General features: G+C 39.3%; 2 protein-coding genes across 3 annotated transcripts; one reads left to right on the top strand and one right to left on the bottom strand.

Annotated features, from left to right (window-relative positions):
* Window positions 1-4,102: 4,102 nt before the first annotated feature.
* tada3l (transcriptional adaptor 3 (NGG1 homolog, yeast)-like) lies at window positions 4,103-9,821 on the bottom strand. 2 transcript variants are annotated; one of them, XM_041778592.1, is made up of 9 exons: window positions 9,459-9,550; window positions 9,091-9,324; window positions 8,681-8,928; window positions 8,441-8,546; window positions 8,191-8,326; window positions 7,968-8,071; window positions 7,775-7,881; window positions 4,755-4,946; window positions 4,103-4,665 (listed from the first exon to the last, which is right to left on the bottom strand). In XM_041778592.1, the coding sequence occupies exons 1-9, from the start codon at window positions 9,498-9,500 to the stop codon at window positions 4,473-4,475; spliced, it is 1,362 nt and encodes a 453-aa protein (XP_041634526.1). In that variant the 5' UTR covers window positions 9,501-9,550; the 3' UTR covers window positions 4,103-4,472. The 2 variants fall into 2 exon arrangements, with proteins under 2 accessions (XP_041634526.1, XP_041634534.1); XM_041778600.1 differs by lacking the exon at window positions 9,459-9,550 and adding an exon at window positions 9,647-9,821 and having other exon boundaries at window positions 4,104-4,665.
* Window positions 9,822-10,136: 315 nt separating this feature from the next.
* arpc4l (actin related protein 2/3 complex, subunit 4, like) lies at window positions 10,137-14,171 on the top strand. The gene is made up of 6 exons (XM_041815857.1): window positions 10,137-10,281; window positions 10,969-11,087; window positions 12,832-12,943; window positions 13,039-13,134; window positions 13,375-13,545; window positions 13,630-14,171. Exons 1-6 carry the CDS (start codon window positions 10,279-10,281, stop codon window positions 13,633-13,635), a joined length of 507 nt encoding a protein of 168 aa, XP_041671791.1. The 5' UTR covers window positions 10,137-10,278; the 3' UTR covers window positions 13,636-14,171.
* Window positions 14,172-16,663: the final 2,492 nt, after the last annotated feature.

Genomic DNA, 16,663 nt, shown 5'->3' on the forward strand with positions numbered 1-16,663 from the left:
GTGTTCTTTTATCTCCATGGTGTAATGGTAGCCAGGAATTTGTCCAAAAACCAAATTATATCAACTGTGATAGATTTATAGAATCAATAAAAGGGTAACACATCCAAGGGGGTGAATACTTTTTATAGGCACTGTATTTTTACAAGAACGCTCATGACACATATGTGAATGCAAGGTGAAACAGAAAATGTTTCTGGCCATAGAGGGCTGCATTGGCATCTCGGAGTTGTCAGTCAAAAACATTACAGCAGGTCTCAGATAGTCACAGCTAATGCTTATTACACTGGGCTTGATAAAAGAAAGATGAATGTTGGTTTTTAAGCACACAGCAAGGCAACTGAGAAACTATTGACAACAACATAAATGAAACTTTCTATTATTTTCTTTTTTGCAACAAATGTGAAAAGTGATATACAACAGATGTGTTCTTGTCTGCTGTGTGGGGGATGAGACAAAGCACATGCTCCACTGTCACTGATAAAGAAAGTTTTCCTTCAATAAAGTAACTCCCTCTGCATTAATCAAACAACACACAGCTGAGAAACGTGTTACACACACTGTTAGAGACATTCAATGAGACAGAGCGGTTAAAATGATATCCCTATTTGTCATGATAGGCGCAGCTGTTGTGCCTTTATCTTTGGATGAGTGTCTGTCAACAAAGGCAGACATTTATTGCGTGAATCAGTCCATTTATTTAAAAAACAACACCAACACTGACTTAAATTCTGGCTACACATAGGTATCAGCAGCCACATAGGGCATCATAAAACATTCAAGTCTGGCAGATTAAACATGGCCTAATTGTAACGGTAACTGGAATCCTTGGTGCGTCCTTATATCATTGTAATAAAAGTAAGTGTTTACAGTACATCACTCAATAAATGTTTTATTGAAAATTCCTACCACTTCTATAACGACATGAATTATACATTTTTTTAGAAAGGGGGGTAAAAAAAAAAGGGTTACAGGAAAATAACACCATAGATGTAAAGATATGGCACTACCATCAAAACATTTTTATAGATGTCCTTTAAACTCTCATAGTTTTTCTACGTTTTTCTAAATCCAGTATTGTCATTATGACTCCAAACATGTAGACCAGTGCTTCCCAAAGTGTGGGCCAGGGCCCACAGGTGGGACCTGGAGGTACTGCAGGGAGGGCGCATGATTAAATAATAACAATAAATAAAACCTATAAGCAGAGATTTAATTTGATTTAATTGTGTTTTAAATTGTCATGAAAGACTTGATTACACCCTAATCCCAAAAGCTCCAGGACTAATAAAACACTGACACATGATTTAACTAACATCTCACCTGTTATATTTTATTTTGTATGAACTACAGAAGTGGTGTCACAGTTCATCTGGTGTTTAATCAGCTGAGAACACTGTTAAACATTCTAACACTTCCTGATTATAACAATTTAGGCTATGATTTTCTTTCAGGACACTAAGGTTCCAATGAAAGACGTTTACGAAACATATTTAAAGAGATAAATAGTAGAAAATATAGGCAACTGGTTGGAATAAACAATGGCGGTAACATTAATCTTGCTGCATTCACATTGAAATCTCTGTTTATTTAATAAAAAGATGGAGCTAAATAATCTGAGTCTCCTGTTACAGTTGTATGAAGGTTTTGTTGGGCCCCAGAGGATTTTAAGCTTTCAAACTGGGCCGTGGCATACTGAGGTTTGGAAAAGGCTGATGTAGACGATGATTTGAGAGTGTCTCTCGGTTGTAATGTGAACTGAGTGACCCCCTCAAAAACAGCTGCACACGTTCTTTAAACTGGCATGAAGATCAGAGAGGAAGATATCTTCAAGTTAACACAGGACCATGCTGACCATTTTGGGTTAATGCCGATCACAGGCCCTCTGTTGTCTAAATCCAGCAGGCCATGTAAGTCAGAAAGAAAAGGCTGCCATCTAGTGGTGGCTCAACTAAGAGGAAACCTTTTTAGTATGCTGGATAACAGTAAAAATGTTTTCACTGAAATGGAAATTAACACCTTTACGCGTCTTAGAGTGTTACTGTAAATAAAAAAAATTGATTCCTGGAACCTTAAATTGATATTTTTGGCCTTTTTGGCTTCTCTGATGCCTGGTAGACTTAAAGAAAAAGATATAGATTACAGGTACAACTGGTTTAAACCATGTTAGCAGAACCAAACTAAACAGGAAGCAGAGATGTAGATGATAAATAGAAATGTAGCTGAGGGCAGTTACCTGTGAGAAGCCTCTTTAAACACCCCTACTGCTGTAAGAAAACTAGATTTAAAACTGTGTTTTCTGTTCTTTGTCTGCCTTTTTCCCATATTCTTGGCCTTTCTACACAACAGATCACTGTTTCCTGAGGAGTTCAAGTTCTGGTTGAGTTTGTGAACCATAAAACAAAAACATAAGATGCACCGAGTGTCATGAGAAAGCTTTGGTTGTACTTTTATTGTATTATGATAAAAAAAGGTTGCTTTCTTTATTATTCAGATTATTCCAACAGTAAATAAAAAGTGGAGCAGTTTGCAGCCCCAGGTGATCCAACTCTACCGGCAGCTTTTTGAAACTGTCATTGTGCTTGTTTTGAGTTTTAGTTAAATATATAAAGGATATGAAGACCAATATTTACTGGACATAGTTTAAGCCAACATGGACACAGGATAAAAATACATTTTGATATTCCATTAGCGGGGTTATCATTCATATCTAGAGATCATTTTCCAGGACTTTCCAGGACACTCTGCATTTTCTCCAATTTTCCATGATTTTCCAAATTGGTCAACGGTTTTCCAGGATTTTTAAGATGCACAGACACACTTACATTGGCTGACGCATAGATTTAAAATCAAACTTAATTTAATATTTAAATGACATACTTATACAGCTAAATTATAGTTCATTTTTTACCTGCTGACTTGACACATGTCCAGAAGACAATCATTGTTACCCTCCACAAGCAGTGTACGCCACAGAAGGTCACTGCTGAAAGGGTGGGCTGTTCTCTGTTTGATGGTATAGGAAAGTTGGAAAGTTGACTGGAAGGGAAACATGGTGAGAAAAGGAGCACAACCAACAGGGATGAGGTGGTGGACTGAGGCTGGAGTCAGTGGATCAAGAGCCACCACACATAGATGGGTGCAGGAAATGGGCTAAAAGTGTTGTGTTCTTAGTGTCAAGCCAATCCTGAACCACAGACGTTATAAGTGTCTCACCTGGGCTAAGGAGAAAAAGAACAAGACTGTTGCTGAGTGGTCCAGTCCTATTTTACTTATTTGAAAGTCAAGGTCCCAAAGTCTGGAGGAAGATCAGAGAGGCACAGAATCCAAGGTGCTTGAAGTCCATTGTGTTCAGTTTTCACAGTCAGTGATGGTTTAAGGTGCCATGTCATCTGCTGCTGTTGGTCTACTGTGCTTTATCAAGTCCAGAGTCAGCACTGTCAGCCGTCTACCAGGAGATTTTAGAGCACTTCATGCTTGCATCTGCTGAGAAGTTGAATAGAGATACTGATTTCCTTGTACAGCAGGACTTGAAACCTGTCCACAGTGTACCCAGAACTATCAGAAACTGGTTTGCCGACTATGGTAGAACCCTGTAAAGAATCTCTGGGGAAATGCCAAGAGGAAGATGTGAGACACCAGACTCAAAAATCGAGATGAGCTGAAGGCTGCTATCAGAGTGACCTGGGCTTCATAACACTCCAGCAGTGCCACAGACTGGTTGGCTCCATGCCACGTCACACAAATTCAGTAATTTGTGCAAAAGGAGTTCCAATCAATTACTGAATGCAAAAATAGGCAGAATTTTCCAGAGGGTTAATATTTCTGTTTTATAATTCCTTTTTTGGACTGATGTTTTGTGATATTCTTATATGTTGAAACAGCGGATTTTTCATTTTTGTGAGAAAAACAAGAAAAGTCTCAAAATATTTCACTTTGTAATGATGAATATAGGATATGGGAAGTTTCACTTTTGAATTAAATTATAGGAAGCAAAATAACTTTTTAATGATATTCTGTTTTAAAGATGCATTTGTACTCGAAGTGAGATTTAAATTGCAAACTGAAAACTTGGTTTAAAAAAAGTCAAATACTGAGTGTCAAAAGGCAAAAAAATGTAAATTAGTGACACTGTTTTATTAATTCATGTGTACGGTTTTGTTACATTACAATGTTAAACAAATAAAAAAAGATAAAAAAAATAAAAAGAATAATCCACAAAGAAAAGAAGTCTCTGATGAGTCATGAGTACTATACTACACTATATCAAATGAGCATCCTGCTGTACACAACATGAAGTACAAAAAGAAATGTCACTACTCCAATCACACAGAGCTGCTTTAAACGCTATCATACATTATCACAGATACAGCTGCTCATGAAACAGCTGTCACAACTGTCCCGATCTGCATCAATTTGTCTCTCTTCAAGTGTTTCTTCGGGAAATAAACATGACAAAAACTGTTTTTTCCCCCCTATCCATCAAGCAGCTTGAGGATGCTCTCCCTCTCCTTCAAAGCTTTCCAGGCCTGATCCTTCTCCTTCTTTGTCGGTGTGCGTTTCTTCTGCCTGGCGGCCATGATTCGTCGAAACCCCTCCATGACCTCATTGTCGGACACCCTGACTCTCTGCCTCAGCTCCTGCTTACGCATCTCCTCTTTGGCCAACCTGTGAGACGACAGCAAAGTCATCAGCTGACTTCATTTAGAGTATAGTTTACCTCATATTCAAAAAACACTTCTTCTCTTGGTCCTCACCTGAGCAGCTCCTGTTTACGGGCTCTGTTGTGAGCACTCAGGGCTTTGAGCTCTGCTTGTCTCTTCTGCAGCTCTGCCAAAACCTCGTCCTCTGAGTCTCCTCCTGGTCCAGGTCGCTCCTCAGAGTCTAGCAACCCCTGAGCCACCAGCTCCTCTTTGATCCTCGCCTCCAGAGAGCGTGTATGAGGGACACTACAGATGTGTAAAACAAATTAGAAGATCCAAGGTATTTGGCACAGACAGTAAAATGATGGCAACTTCTTTACTAAAAAAAAAAAACCCAAAACCAATAGGGTTGCTGATGAGGACACAAAAGAACAAAATTATTGAAAGTTGCAACAAAACTGTGGCCAGACAGCCTGTCCATTGGTAGCCAGGGCCAATTAGCTGGACAAGCAAACTTATATTGCCACCCTAAAATCCTCAATTATTGACTACTTGTCTTGTTAGCCATCAATAGACACTATATGGACAAGCATTGTCATAAGCTTGGAGTGTTTTGTGGACATTTGTGACCACTCATTCTGCAGAGCCTCAAGGTCAGGCACTGATGTTTGACTAGAAGGCCTGGCTCACAATCTCTGATCCAGTTCATCCCAGAGGTGCTTGATGGGGATGAAGTCAGGGCTCTGTGTGGGCCAGTCCAGTTCTTACACACTGAACATATCAAACCATGTCTTTATAGTTCTTGCTTTGTGCACTGGGGAACGGTCTTGATGAAATAGAAATAGGCCTTCCCCAAACTGTTGCCACAAAGTTGGAAGCATAGCATTGTCCAAAAAGTCTTGGTATGCTGAAGCATTAAGACTGCCCTTCACTAGAGATAAGGAGCCTAGGTCAAATCCTGAAAAACAGCCCAAAACTATTACTTCTTCACAGTAGGCACAGGGCCGTCAGGGAGTTAACGTTCTCCCAGCACCTGTCAAACCCAGACCCTCCCATCTGACTGCCAAACAGACATGAGGATTCATCTCCACAGAACATGTTTCCACTGCTCCACGGTCCAGTGTGGAGTGCTTCTCACCACTCCATCCAATACTTTAGCATTGGACTTGGAGACATGAGGCTTATATGCAGCTGCTCAGCCATGGAATCACATTCCATGAACCTCCCACTGCACAGTTTTTTTGCTTACATTAATGCCAGTGGATGTTCAGAAATCTTCAGCTATGGAATCAGCAGAGCGTTGGCGTCATTTACGCACCATGTGCCTCAAGGCAACCTTACATCTAACAACTTTTCATGTGATTTTAAAGTCACAGACAAAATTCCAAAGTAAGTAAGTAAGAGTAAAATTATGTGAGTCTAGCTAAAGTTACAGCACCCTCCTGTGATCTCAGTTAGGTGTAAGGTGGTCATAAGACTAGATCCGATATCAAACATGTTTGATATTGTCTTAAGTCTTTACTCTGGTCTCATGCAAATTGTGTTTTCAATAACGCAAACATCAACAACCAATGGGAGCCAGTACTGTGCAGAAGCATGTTAAAACAGTTAACTTTTCAAAGCATGAACGTGAGCTTAGTTCAGTCTAAAGCCACTGAATTTCCACTCAAGAGACTGAAAAACTTTTCTGACCAGAGCTGCAGTCAGATCTCTACACCACTGTCTACGTATCTTGTCTGTCAATTCATTCCAGACTGGCATGACAGGTACGGTAAACTTCCACTGAGTTTTTCAAAGTAAAATTCTTGATCAGTTTGTATCTGTGGAGAGACAACCTTCATTTTCATAAGGTACTTCTGCTCTGAAGTACCGTGTGATATTTTTTTGGTTGTTGCAGTAACTTGCAAAGTTGCTTTCTTTTTGTTTCTACTCTACTCCTTCACCATCTTGTTCTCTGCCCAATAGTTGTTGTTGTGATTTCCACCAGATGCATGATGGGAAATAATCTCAAAAGGAATTGTATTCTGGTCTTGTAGCTAGTGAGCCTCAGTTACGGTTGGGTATCAACTGTGTTTTTTTTCTGATACTGGTGCTAAATCAGTACATTTATACGGTGCCGGCGCCTAAAGCGATATTTTTGAGGGGAACAACCTTGTGTTGAAAGTCAGCAGGAGGATAAGATCATAAATTATTAGCAGAAATATCTTTATAAGGTGTCAGTCAAACATGGGGTATAAAAGGAAACCTTTCTAACTTAAAACAAAAATCACACAAATTTCATAATGTATTTTTTGCCTTTCATTGGGTGGCAGGGTATCAAAATGAAGTATCTGTGTTGTAATCCGGTCTGGTAGGTATCAGATGTGTCGATACTCATCCCTACCCACAGTTTTTGCAAAATCTTAGTCTGAGAGTTAAAACTCAGCGACTTGTAGACAAATTGTCTTTAGATGTGAGAGGGTCTCAGGCGTCAGTCTCTTTACAGTCTTTTAAATGTTTTAGCAATGTCCTCTGGCATAAGGCCAATCTTAGCAATTGTTGACCCTGCTCTGTGATTTTACATGGTCTTCAGTTTGGTGGCTGAGTTGCTGTTGTTCCTAAAGTTTTCCACTTTCCAATAAAATCCCTTGTTGACGGTGTAATATTGAGCAGGAATGAAATTCCACAAACCATTTAACTGCAAAGGTGACATCCATCACAGTACCATGTCAATGAGATCTTCAGAGTGACCATTTAGTATCACAAATGTTTGCAATTGGAGACTGTCTGGCTAGGTGCTTGATTTTATGCAACTAGTCTGAGTGGAACACCTGAATTCAATAATCAACAGATGTGGTTGAATAATTTTGTCCATATAGTGGACATATTTTGATCCACACTGAATAATTTTAGGAAGTTTATTACAATAAAGATAAAGAATATTAAAGGGGCCCAATAAAACTTGGATTTTTCTCTACGTGGCCCTCAATAAAAGAAGTTATAGCACTCTTGATCTACATAAGTGATCTTAGATGACACTTGAGTCACTTTGAGAAAGCAACTTCAGTGTGAAAAAGAGTTTAAATAGTCAAAGTGATCAAATGTAAAGGATTAGCTTTGATATTTTACACATTTAATATGTTTTAATCAAATACCTAAAAGCTTTTCCTTGGCTTCGAGGAGAAGTACCAGCACCATCGTTTGCATCTTTCCCTGAAATATCGGGGATAGGAGAATCCTCCATGGGGGATATAATGTTCTCCTAGAAGACAAGAGATTTTTAAAAATGTTAGTATGGCAATTTTATGATGTTTAGACTTGAAAGTTATGCTTTAACAACATACTGACCTCAACAAGGGCCTGGAGCAGACGCTGTGTGAGGGGTCCAAAGGGACACCCATCCTCTGGAGACTCATGTTGCGACTCTGACTTCTTCAACAGGGAGTCAACGTCTAAATTAGTAAAATATGAACATGTTTTAAAGATGTTTACAGTCAGTACAGTTTGGCATGGTAATGCCATATGCAAACCAGCGTGTGCAGTCCAGCAAAACACTTAGGTGCATCCCTACCTTTAGCGTCTAGTTCAGAAAGAGGCCCCCCCATCAGACTCTTTTTCTTGTCGTTTGCTCGTGCTCCTTCCCTCTGCTCCTCCAGCAGATCCTCCTGAGCCCACCGCTGAGAGTAGTGTTTACCCAGGGCTGGTATCTACAGTTAAAACACACATTTGACGTTACATTTCATATAAAGCATTCAAAATGAGGCCCTGACCTGGGTGAATTTACACATAAAAAATTGATTTCATGGTCTTTCATGTCGTACTTTGTAATACTCTGCTTCATCCTCTGGAGGTTTCAGAAGCTCTTCCAGCAATCGAATCTCTTCATTTGTGATGTCAGCGCAATATGGCTCGACTGATGCCCAAAATCTGGAAAAAAAAAAAAAAAAAAAGATACACATCATACATACATCTTCATTTTACCATCTCCACTGATAAGCTAAGCAGATAAGGTCATTAGAGGACGAAGCAGTGAAAGAAAACATAAAGGGCTGTATGCCGACCTGTTGGGTGCATCATTTTTAGGAGTGCGAGGAATGTCCTGTGGATCATCTGTAAACTCATATTCTTGAACTTTAGGCTGCAGATTTTTCGATTTGGGTCTGCCAGGACCTGGACCTGGCCCGTGACTGCCTTTGCCATCTAACTTCTGCTTCTTTGGTTTGTGGCGAGAGGTGGCAGCTGGGTCTGGGTCTTTTCCTAACTTCAGGAAGCGCTTATCTCCCTTCTTGTCCTGCCAGTCTGTGAGGATCTAAGATACAAAACAGGAGAGCGGTTACAAAGGAACCAAAAAGAAAGCACTGGATAATTATTGAATGTATAGTATTTACAGTGGTAGACTCGGCGAAAGATCCTCACACCCCATGCATATGTGAAATTAAGAGAGCGTAGGGGGGTCCAGGCTCTGTCCTACCTGTCTCTGCTCCTCCAAGGCTCGAAGGCGGCGGCTGGCTGAGGACAGAAGCGTCTCCAGCTCCAGCTGCAGAGTGTCAAGCTCCTCGATGCCGATGCCATCGTCCTCTGAGCGGCCGAGGACAGCAGTGTAGCGGGGACACACCTTCACATGCTCCACAGGTTTGAAGTCGTAGTATTTTAGAGGGGGGCAGTCCTTTAACTCACTCATTATGATGTGGTGCAGACGCTTTCTCTGTATAGTTAAGATATACGGATTAGATAGTAAGAAAAATACAAGCTCCGTGTAAAGAAGTGTCTCAAATTATCGTTTTTGTCTGTCTCTTATTTAAATAGATATATTAAACACACAGCAGTGAACGCACGCACCGATACAACACAGAACCACTCGGCCCAAACCGCACAACTCATTAAACCTTTTTTGAATATGCTAGCAGTGAAATTACCGTTTTATACCAAACAGATTTATATCAATTTTATTTATTACCACTTATGTCGAACGGCATAAACCGAAATACCAATTAAATATTTTACATTTTCAGAGCAGCGATATTTACCGTCACTGAATGGTAGCCATGATGGAAGAAACCAAATTCATTTAACAGGGGTGTGAAAGATAGCTAAATAGATACGGTCTTTTTGTGACGAAATAAAAATTCTGCACACACTATCATAATCATTAAACATTGAAACTATGATGGACGTATTAAACACAGACACCATTCTACTATAAAAATGGTGGGGTTGTAAGTAAACGTTAGCCAAATGTTATAATGGTATCATCGGAACAAACCATTTTTTGCCGATGCACAAGTACGTTATTACCACAATACATTGGTCACATAAAAAACACGTTTATGTTAAAGTGAAGTTTCCCGTTTATTTTGTTTAAAAATTATAAAATAGAGGTTAAAAATAGCTCCCCATTAAGCGGTCACTTGGCAACGAGTCTCCTAGTCAAAACGCTGAATGGATGCATCCTAGTGTGTGTTCGTTTTATAAACCACTCACCCCAACTAGGCGGGGCACACTGTACAGACGGTAGAATTTCAGTTGTGTGGTGACATCCTTATATTTAAGCGAAGAGCTAAAGGAAACAAACGCACCCTGTCTGTTCTCGGCGATGTAGGATTTACGGAAGAGGAGTCCCAGGCGTGGCAGAGGAACTTCCGTCTTTTACAGCGTAAAAATGGTAAGTCTCTCCCTCTAAATGTGTCATTATTTTCAATTATTTTGTCTTTTAACTCCGCTAACCATGGCGTGATTCGAGGCAAGCGCAGCTAGCAGGTTCGGTGCTCTTTAAAGGCTCGGTTTCTGGTTGGCTGCGGTGAAATTAGAGGACGGGCATCCTTGACACCGTTTGCAAAAACTAAAGTGAGCTGAGCTGTCTGCTTTTTACACGGCCCCCTTTATCCTCGTTATTATGTCTGCTAGCTTTACAGAAAATCTATGTTTACAAAAGAAAAAGCAGAGTACGTACTTTGCATAGGTACAGTGATGTTAATTGGTATAAATTATTTGGATGAGCTGCAATCTCGGTCACACGAAAGCATCTCATCTATTAACATTAACGAAGCAAAACTATAACAATGATAATAATGTGGCTTTTTATTGCTTATAATTAATATCTCCAGATCATGTTTTCGGTTGTAAACGTATACATAATGACCTGATTACTCGTTTGAACGGTAAGTAGACACTGCAGCTCATTTTGGTTCCTGATCAAACCTGACCTCATAGGCTGACCCTGCTGATTGAGTCAGCCTCACTGGACTGGGAGGTTCAGTTTGCTCATGGACTCTGATTTAACACCAAATACATCAGCCCCTCTCTGCAGCGGGACTCATCCAGATACTGATTTTATTCCGTCTATCCCCAGACAGCGACTCTGCGCCCCTACTTAAACGCTGTGAGGGCCACCCTGCAGGCGGCCCTCTGTCTGGAGAACTTCTCCTCTCAGGTGGTGGAGCGTCACAACAAGCCAGAGGTGGAAGTCAGGTAGGTTTAATGTCGTATGTTTGGAGTTGGTGGTCTCGCTGGTTGTCCCCCTGCCCTGCACTATTCAGTTTTTGAGCCCTTAAGCAGTTTGCAGATCTTCCATAGCTGTCACACAAGTTTGGACATGTGCAAACCTGCAAAGAAAAATCTTAGCAGAGAGAAAAATGACACAAGCATGGGCAGGGCCATAATATTAGCTTGTGGGGACTTGCAGCAGCTTCTGCAGGTGGATTCCTAGTACAGTGTGGAGGGTTTGCCTTCAAAGGAACCCTGCATATTAAGATAAATTGGCTTAGAGTGACACAAGTGTTTAATATGCATGTTTTACTGAGAAACACACTAGGTTCATACATTATGAGTAATTTTAACAATAGATTCACACGTGGACTGTCATTGTTTTCAGTCCACTCTTGGTAGTGATGATAAATTCTTAATAATATTAAACAGAGTGCACTTTACCAGTGTTTACAAATGTTTATATAATAAGGTCAATACATCTTAGTAAGCATGGCTCCCTTCTAGCCCTTTATGGGTCAAGAAACCATATATGGTCACTTCAGTTGACTTCCTTTCTGCCCCCCTCACTCTCTCTCTCTGTGATACAGAAGAACAAGAATGATTTTTCTTAGCCAATCAGTGGAGATCAGTGGAAAGACCAATCATCAATGGCCCAGAGCATCTCAAATTTCCTGTTTCCTCTAGGACTCACAAAATACAGTTTTATGCCCCTTTTGGTCCCCAACAGATCCCTTTAAAATCACAACTAACCATGATAATTTGATGAAACTCACACATTATGAAGTTGAACAGTAGTGCTAAATGTCATGATGGTTTTGCTAGTGTAGGATTTCAAGCAATTATTGAAAATGGAGGAACCAATTTGGGCATACAAGCGATCAGGGGTGTCTATGTTAAAACATAGGGCCAATTTATCTAGCAAGCCATACTATGGCTATTTTCTTGACGGATAACTCATAATAATGTAGGATGATAGTACGCTGTAGTACAGGTAGATGTTGCCACAGGTTTGTGGAAAAAATTAAGATTTACCCAGTGATCATTTATGTAAATTTATCCTAATTTTTAAGGTGTAATTATGAAAAGTGGTATAAACCTGAATGGCATAAACCTGGTTTTAATTTAAGATCTTATCACTGTTTAAATTCTAAACTATTACATTTTTGTGATTATTATGTGTGCCCTTGTTGGAATCATAAGATAAAACACCATTACTGATAGAGTATTTTGAAGCCAGTCATGTCTTGCCTCTAAAAGAGGTCAGAATCTAAAGGAAACCTCACCTTGTCTTTTTAAATAAATAATTTATATTTAATAACTTCTTTATGTGCAAGTAAATACTCAATAGACTCTATGTGATCATTGTCCATTATTAACATTTTTACATGCATACATTTAATGGATTTTTTTTTTCACCATAAACAGTCAAGGAACAATGTATGGTCACTTGGTTGACTTTGTTTTTCACCATTATACTGTAAAATAAATAGAAAAGTGACAAAAATTTTAAAAAAAAGTAATGGGATGTCTTTCTGTAATTTTCTAGAGCTTAAATTTTGAACTTCCGAGTATTTTAATGAGTGCCCTGTAACAGGTTAAATTCTAAGGTTTTATGTCAGGCTGTACAGGATCCTAAGAAGGTTACTGATGTATTAAAAAAGTAAAAATGGTCTCAGTAATCAGGCCTGATTCATCGGTAATGGATGTGTTTTCATTGTGGTTACAGGAGCAGTAAGGAGCTGCTACTTCAGCCTGTTGTCATCAGCCGTAATGACAAGGAGAAGGTTCTCATCGAGGGATCCATCAACTCTGTCAGAGTCAGCATTGCTGTCAAACAGGTGATTTAAACAGCATGGTCTTTGCTAACTCTGTTACAGAGCTATTTATAATTTAATTAACCATCTATCGTATTTTAAAAACTGATTCAATGCAGGCTGATGAGATTGAGAAGATCCTTTGCCATAAGTTTATGCGCTTCATGATGATGAGAGCAGAGAACTTCTTCATTCTGAGGAGGAAACCAGTAGAGGTAAGTGGTGAACGGCTAATTAAGGTTGTGAAAACAGGATTTAATGTGCAGTTAGAAAATGTTACAAATAAAATGAGGAAGAGAGAGCTTGTAATAAGACTTTATATGCACAGATACCCTTGCATGTGAACTTAATGCTTGTTTCTTTTTTCCATGAACACATTTAGACAAGTGATGTATTTATTAAGTGTGTTTAACAACCTTTACTTCCTAATTTCCCCTCTTGCTCTGTGATTTCAGGGATATGACATTAGCTTCTTGATTACCAACTTCCATACGGAGCAGATGTACAAACACAAGCTGGTGGACTTTGTGATCCACTTTATGGAGGAGATTGACAAGGAGATCAGCGAGATGAAACTTTCCGTAAATGCAAGGGCCCGTATTGTTGCAGAGGAATTCCTAAAAAATGTGAGAAACCTCTCAGCTGTCTGGTTTCACAGAAGATGTGCTTCATTATATATTGGAAAATAATTGAACTTCTTCTCTCCACAGTTCTGAGGACATTGTTGGCCCTGATTCCCCACATGCTGGGAAACGGCTCCATGGTCCAATCAGCACAGGAGTGGAGGACAGAAGGAGTAAACAGCCAATCAGAGAGAAGATGAGAGAGGAACATGACCAATCTGATGATACCACTTGCACCCATCTCAAGCATTTCCCTGTACTCATGAATATCAATGACTGTATATAATGAAATATTTACCAGTTTCATTTTCAGCCACTTAGAACAAATCCCCAAACAAAGGCGGGTCCTTAAAGTATTAATCATGTTGATAGCCATGAATACAGGGGTACTGAGATCGCGATGATGCAAACAGAGCGGCCAGGTGTATGTATTTTTCTGTATGTGAGTTTGTATGTTCTGTCACTTTTGTTTCAAATTTGTCTCCAAAAATTTCTCTGTCCAAACCCATATTTGAGGAAAGTAGTCAGTTTGGGGTTTAATCAAGGACACAGAGCAAGAGCTGTCTGTAAGAAAAACCACCAAATCCCATGTAGAAAAGGACAAAAGATAATAAAACTTTTGTTTTATAGCTTTGGTGTTCTTATTTAGATACAGTTCTGCCTTATTCTGAGTGAACTCTTGATGCTGGTGCTGCTGTTCCTATAAATGGAAATGGTTTGCTACTCAGGAAGTTGATTTTAGTCAGCACTTACACGCTTCGCTGTTATTTCATCTGTGAGAAGGAGGAAGTAATACATGCTCACTGATGAGAGTGTGTGAACTGCAGTTTTACAGTGATTACTCACATTCATATGAAAGCATATTGCAGTGACAAATGACAGTTATGACATAATGAATTTGTGTCATAACCTTATTGATTGGAAAGATTTAAATGTTTTGTCTTAGTTTTAGGATAACGGCCATATAAATTTATAGAAAGTGAATGCAGTATGCACATTCTCAGCTATAACCAAACTATTTACCTTTACCTGTAACTTTAATATCCATGTAGGAAAATTTGTCTGCAGGTACAAAATTAGATTTCAAAAATAGAGATCATAAGTTACACATTACCTTACTTCCTGTAACAGCAGCAAATCCATGTGATAATCTTCCACACATAAACACTCCAGTCATACTGCATGACCCCTTTGCTCATCCTACATATTCTGATATTGGTAAAAATTAACAGACATGGGCACAGATGAATGTTTAAATATCAGAAGTAAAATTACTGCTCTGTAAAATGTGCTTACGTAGAAGCAGTTAATTCAATATTTTCTCAAAGTTCTGAGTTGTTATTTTTGATACCTGAGGGGGTCAAAAAGTAAAATATGATCAATGCTTTATTTGAAAAAACAGAGAATATGAGGGGGTAAGAGTTTGTGGTAAGGGGTGGAGTGGGGCTGAGCCTTTCTCTCAATAGATGCCTCTGAGCGCCACGTGGTATCCGTAAAACAAACAACCGGCCAGTTTCACATTGTTGATGGAGAGCTTGGACCTGATCTTTTTGTGATTTACTGTTTGTATTGACTCAGTAGTAGATGCTATCAAAAGTATAGTCAAGTACAATACTCCCAAAGTACAAATACACAAAAAAAACTACTCAGTTAAAGTATTATGAGTCGATGTCATGAGTTACTTTCCACTCCTGATAGCAGTTCATTCTAGTCTGAGGGATCCCAAATCCTTTTTCAGAAGGTAAAATCTAAAGACTCAACAGAGAACAGACTTCTCTTACAGTCTTTGGAGACACTCCAGTTAAATCAAATGTCCTTTAGAACTTTGGTTTGAATTATCAATTAGTTCTACTCAAGGTACTGAGGTAATAATTGTTACCAAAGTATTTTTCACTCAGTTACTTTTACTCTAATCTTGGGAAGTTAGAAGAGGGGCTTAACATAAACATTTTGAATCATGGAAATAATACACATATGGGGACAAAATGAGAATCCCCCCATGAAATTTTGATTTTTAAAAAGTATTTCTTAAGGCATTTTAACTCAGCTTTTCAAAACCACCTAGTTTTCGTGTGGATGCTTACATTATTTTACTGTACACACAGAAACAAAATTATTTCACAATAACTACCAAGGTCTGAATTATTAGTACCCATGATGTTTATAGTCATTAGTGCTGGATAACAGCCTGGAGTCATTTGTTTTGTTTTCAACATGTCTCCTGAGGAATCCCAGCCCATTCTTTGGCCAATCTCTCAAGCTCCTCCAGATTTGATGGTCCTCTGGCATGGGCCTTGGTCTTCAGTTCACCCCACAGATTTTTAATGGGATATAAGTCAGGGCTTTGTGCAGCAATAACGCTTACGTTGGTCTTCTGTAGGTTGTTCTTCATCGGGAGCGGCGTATGTTTTGGGTTGTGTGACGACCCAGACCCAGTTTTGCTGCTAACTGCTCCAGGTTTTCTTCGAAAAATCTCCACATATCCTTCTTTCTTCATGATTCCTTCCGCCTTTACAAGATTCCCAGCTCCAGACGCACTGAAGCATCTCCACAGCATAATACTCCCACTGCTTAGTTTGGTCTCATCTGAGCAATGGACATGCTTCCAGTATGTATAATCTTTCTCCAGATGGTCCTTAGCAGACTTCAATCTGGATGTCCTCTCTCTTTTTCTTGGTCTGCAACCTCTTAGTCTATTCCTGTGCATAGCTCTAGTGATGGTCTTCTTTAAGACTACATTTCGTGACTTGGCTAGATCATTCACTAGTGTCTTGGCAGTTGTTCTGAGTTCTCTAGACACATCTTTCACTATTTTTTTTCCAGAGTCTTTAAAATCTTTCTCCTCCTACCTCTGCCAGGCTTGCTCTCTACTGTGTGGCTGTTTGGATTTTTTGATATTTGTTACTCTAGTTCTTGACACTTGGAAACGCTTTTATAACTTTAAACATCCCTCTCCCTCTTTGTGAGCATCAACAATTCATTCTCTTACGTCTAAACTGATTTCTTTTGTTTTTTGCCATGATGCTTTCTCAAGTGAGAACAGCTTACTGAAGTTTTGATACTGAAATACTACTATAAATTGAGAGATAACCCTCAGCTAAACTTGATTTTTACAAGCTTT

This window comes from Cheilinus undulatus, linkage group 3, assembly GCF_018320785.1.
Source record: "Cheilinus undulatus linkage group 3, ASM1832078v1, whole genome shotgun sequence".
NCBI lineage: Eukaryota > Metazoa > Chordata > Actinopteri > Labriformes > Labridae > Cheilinus > Cheilinus undulatus.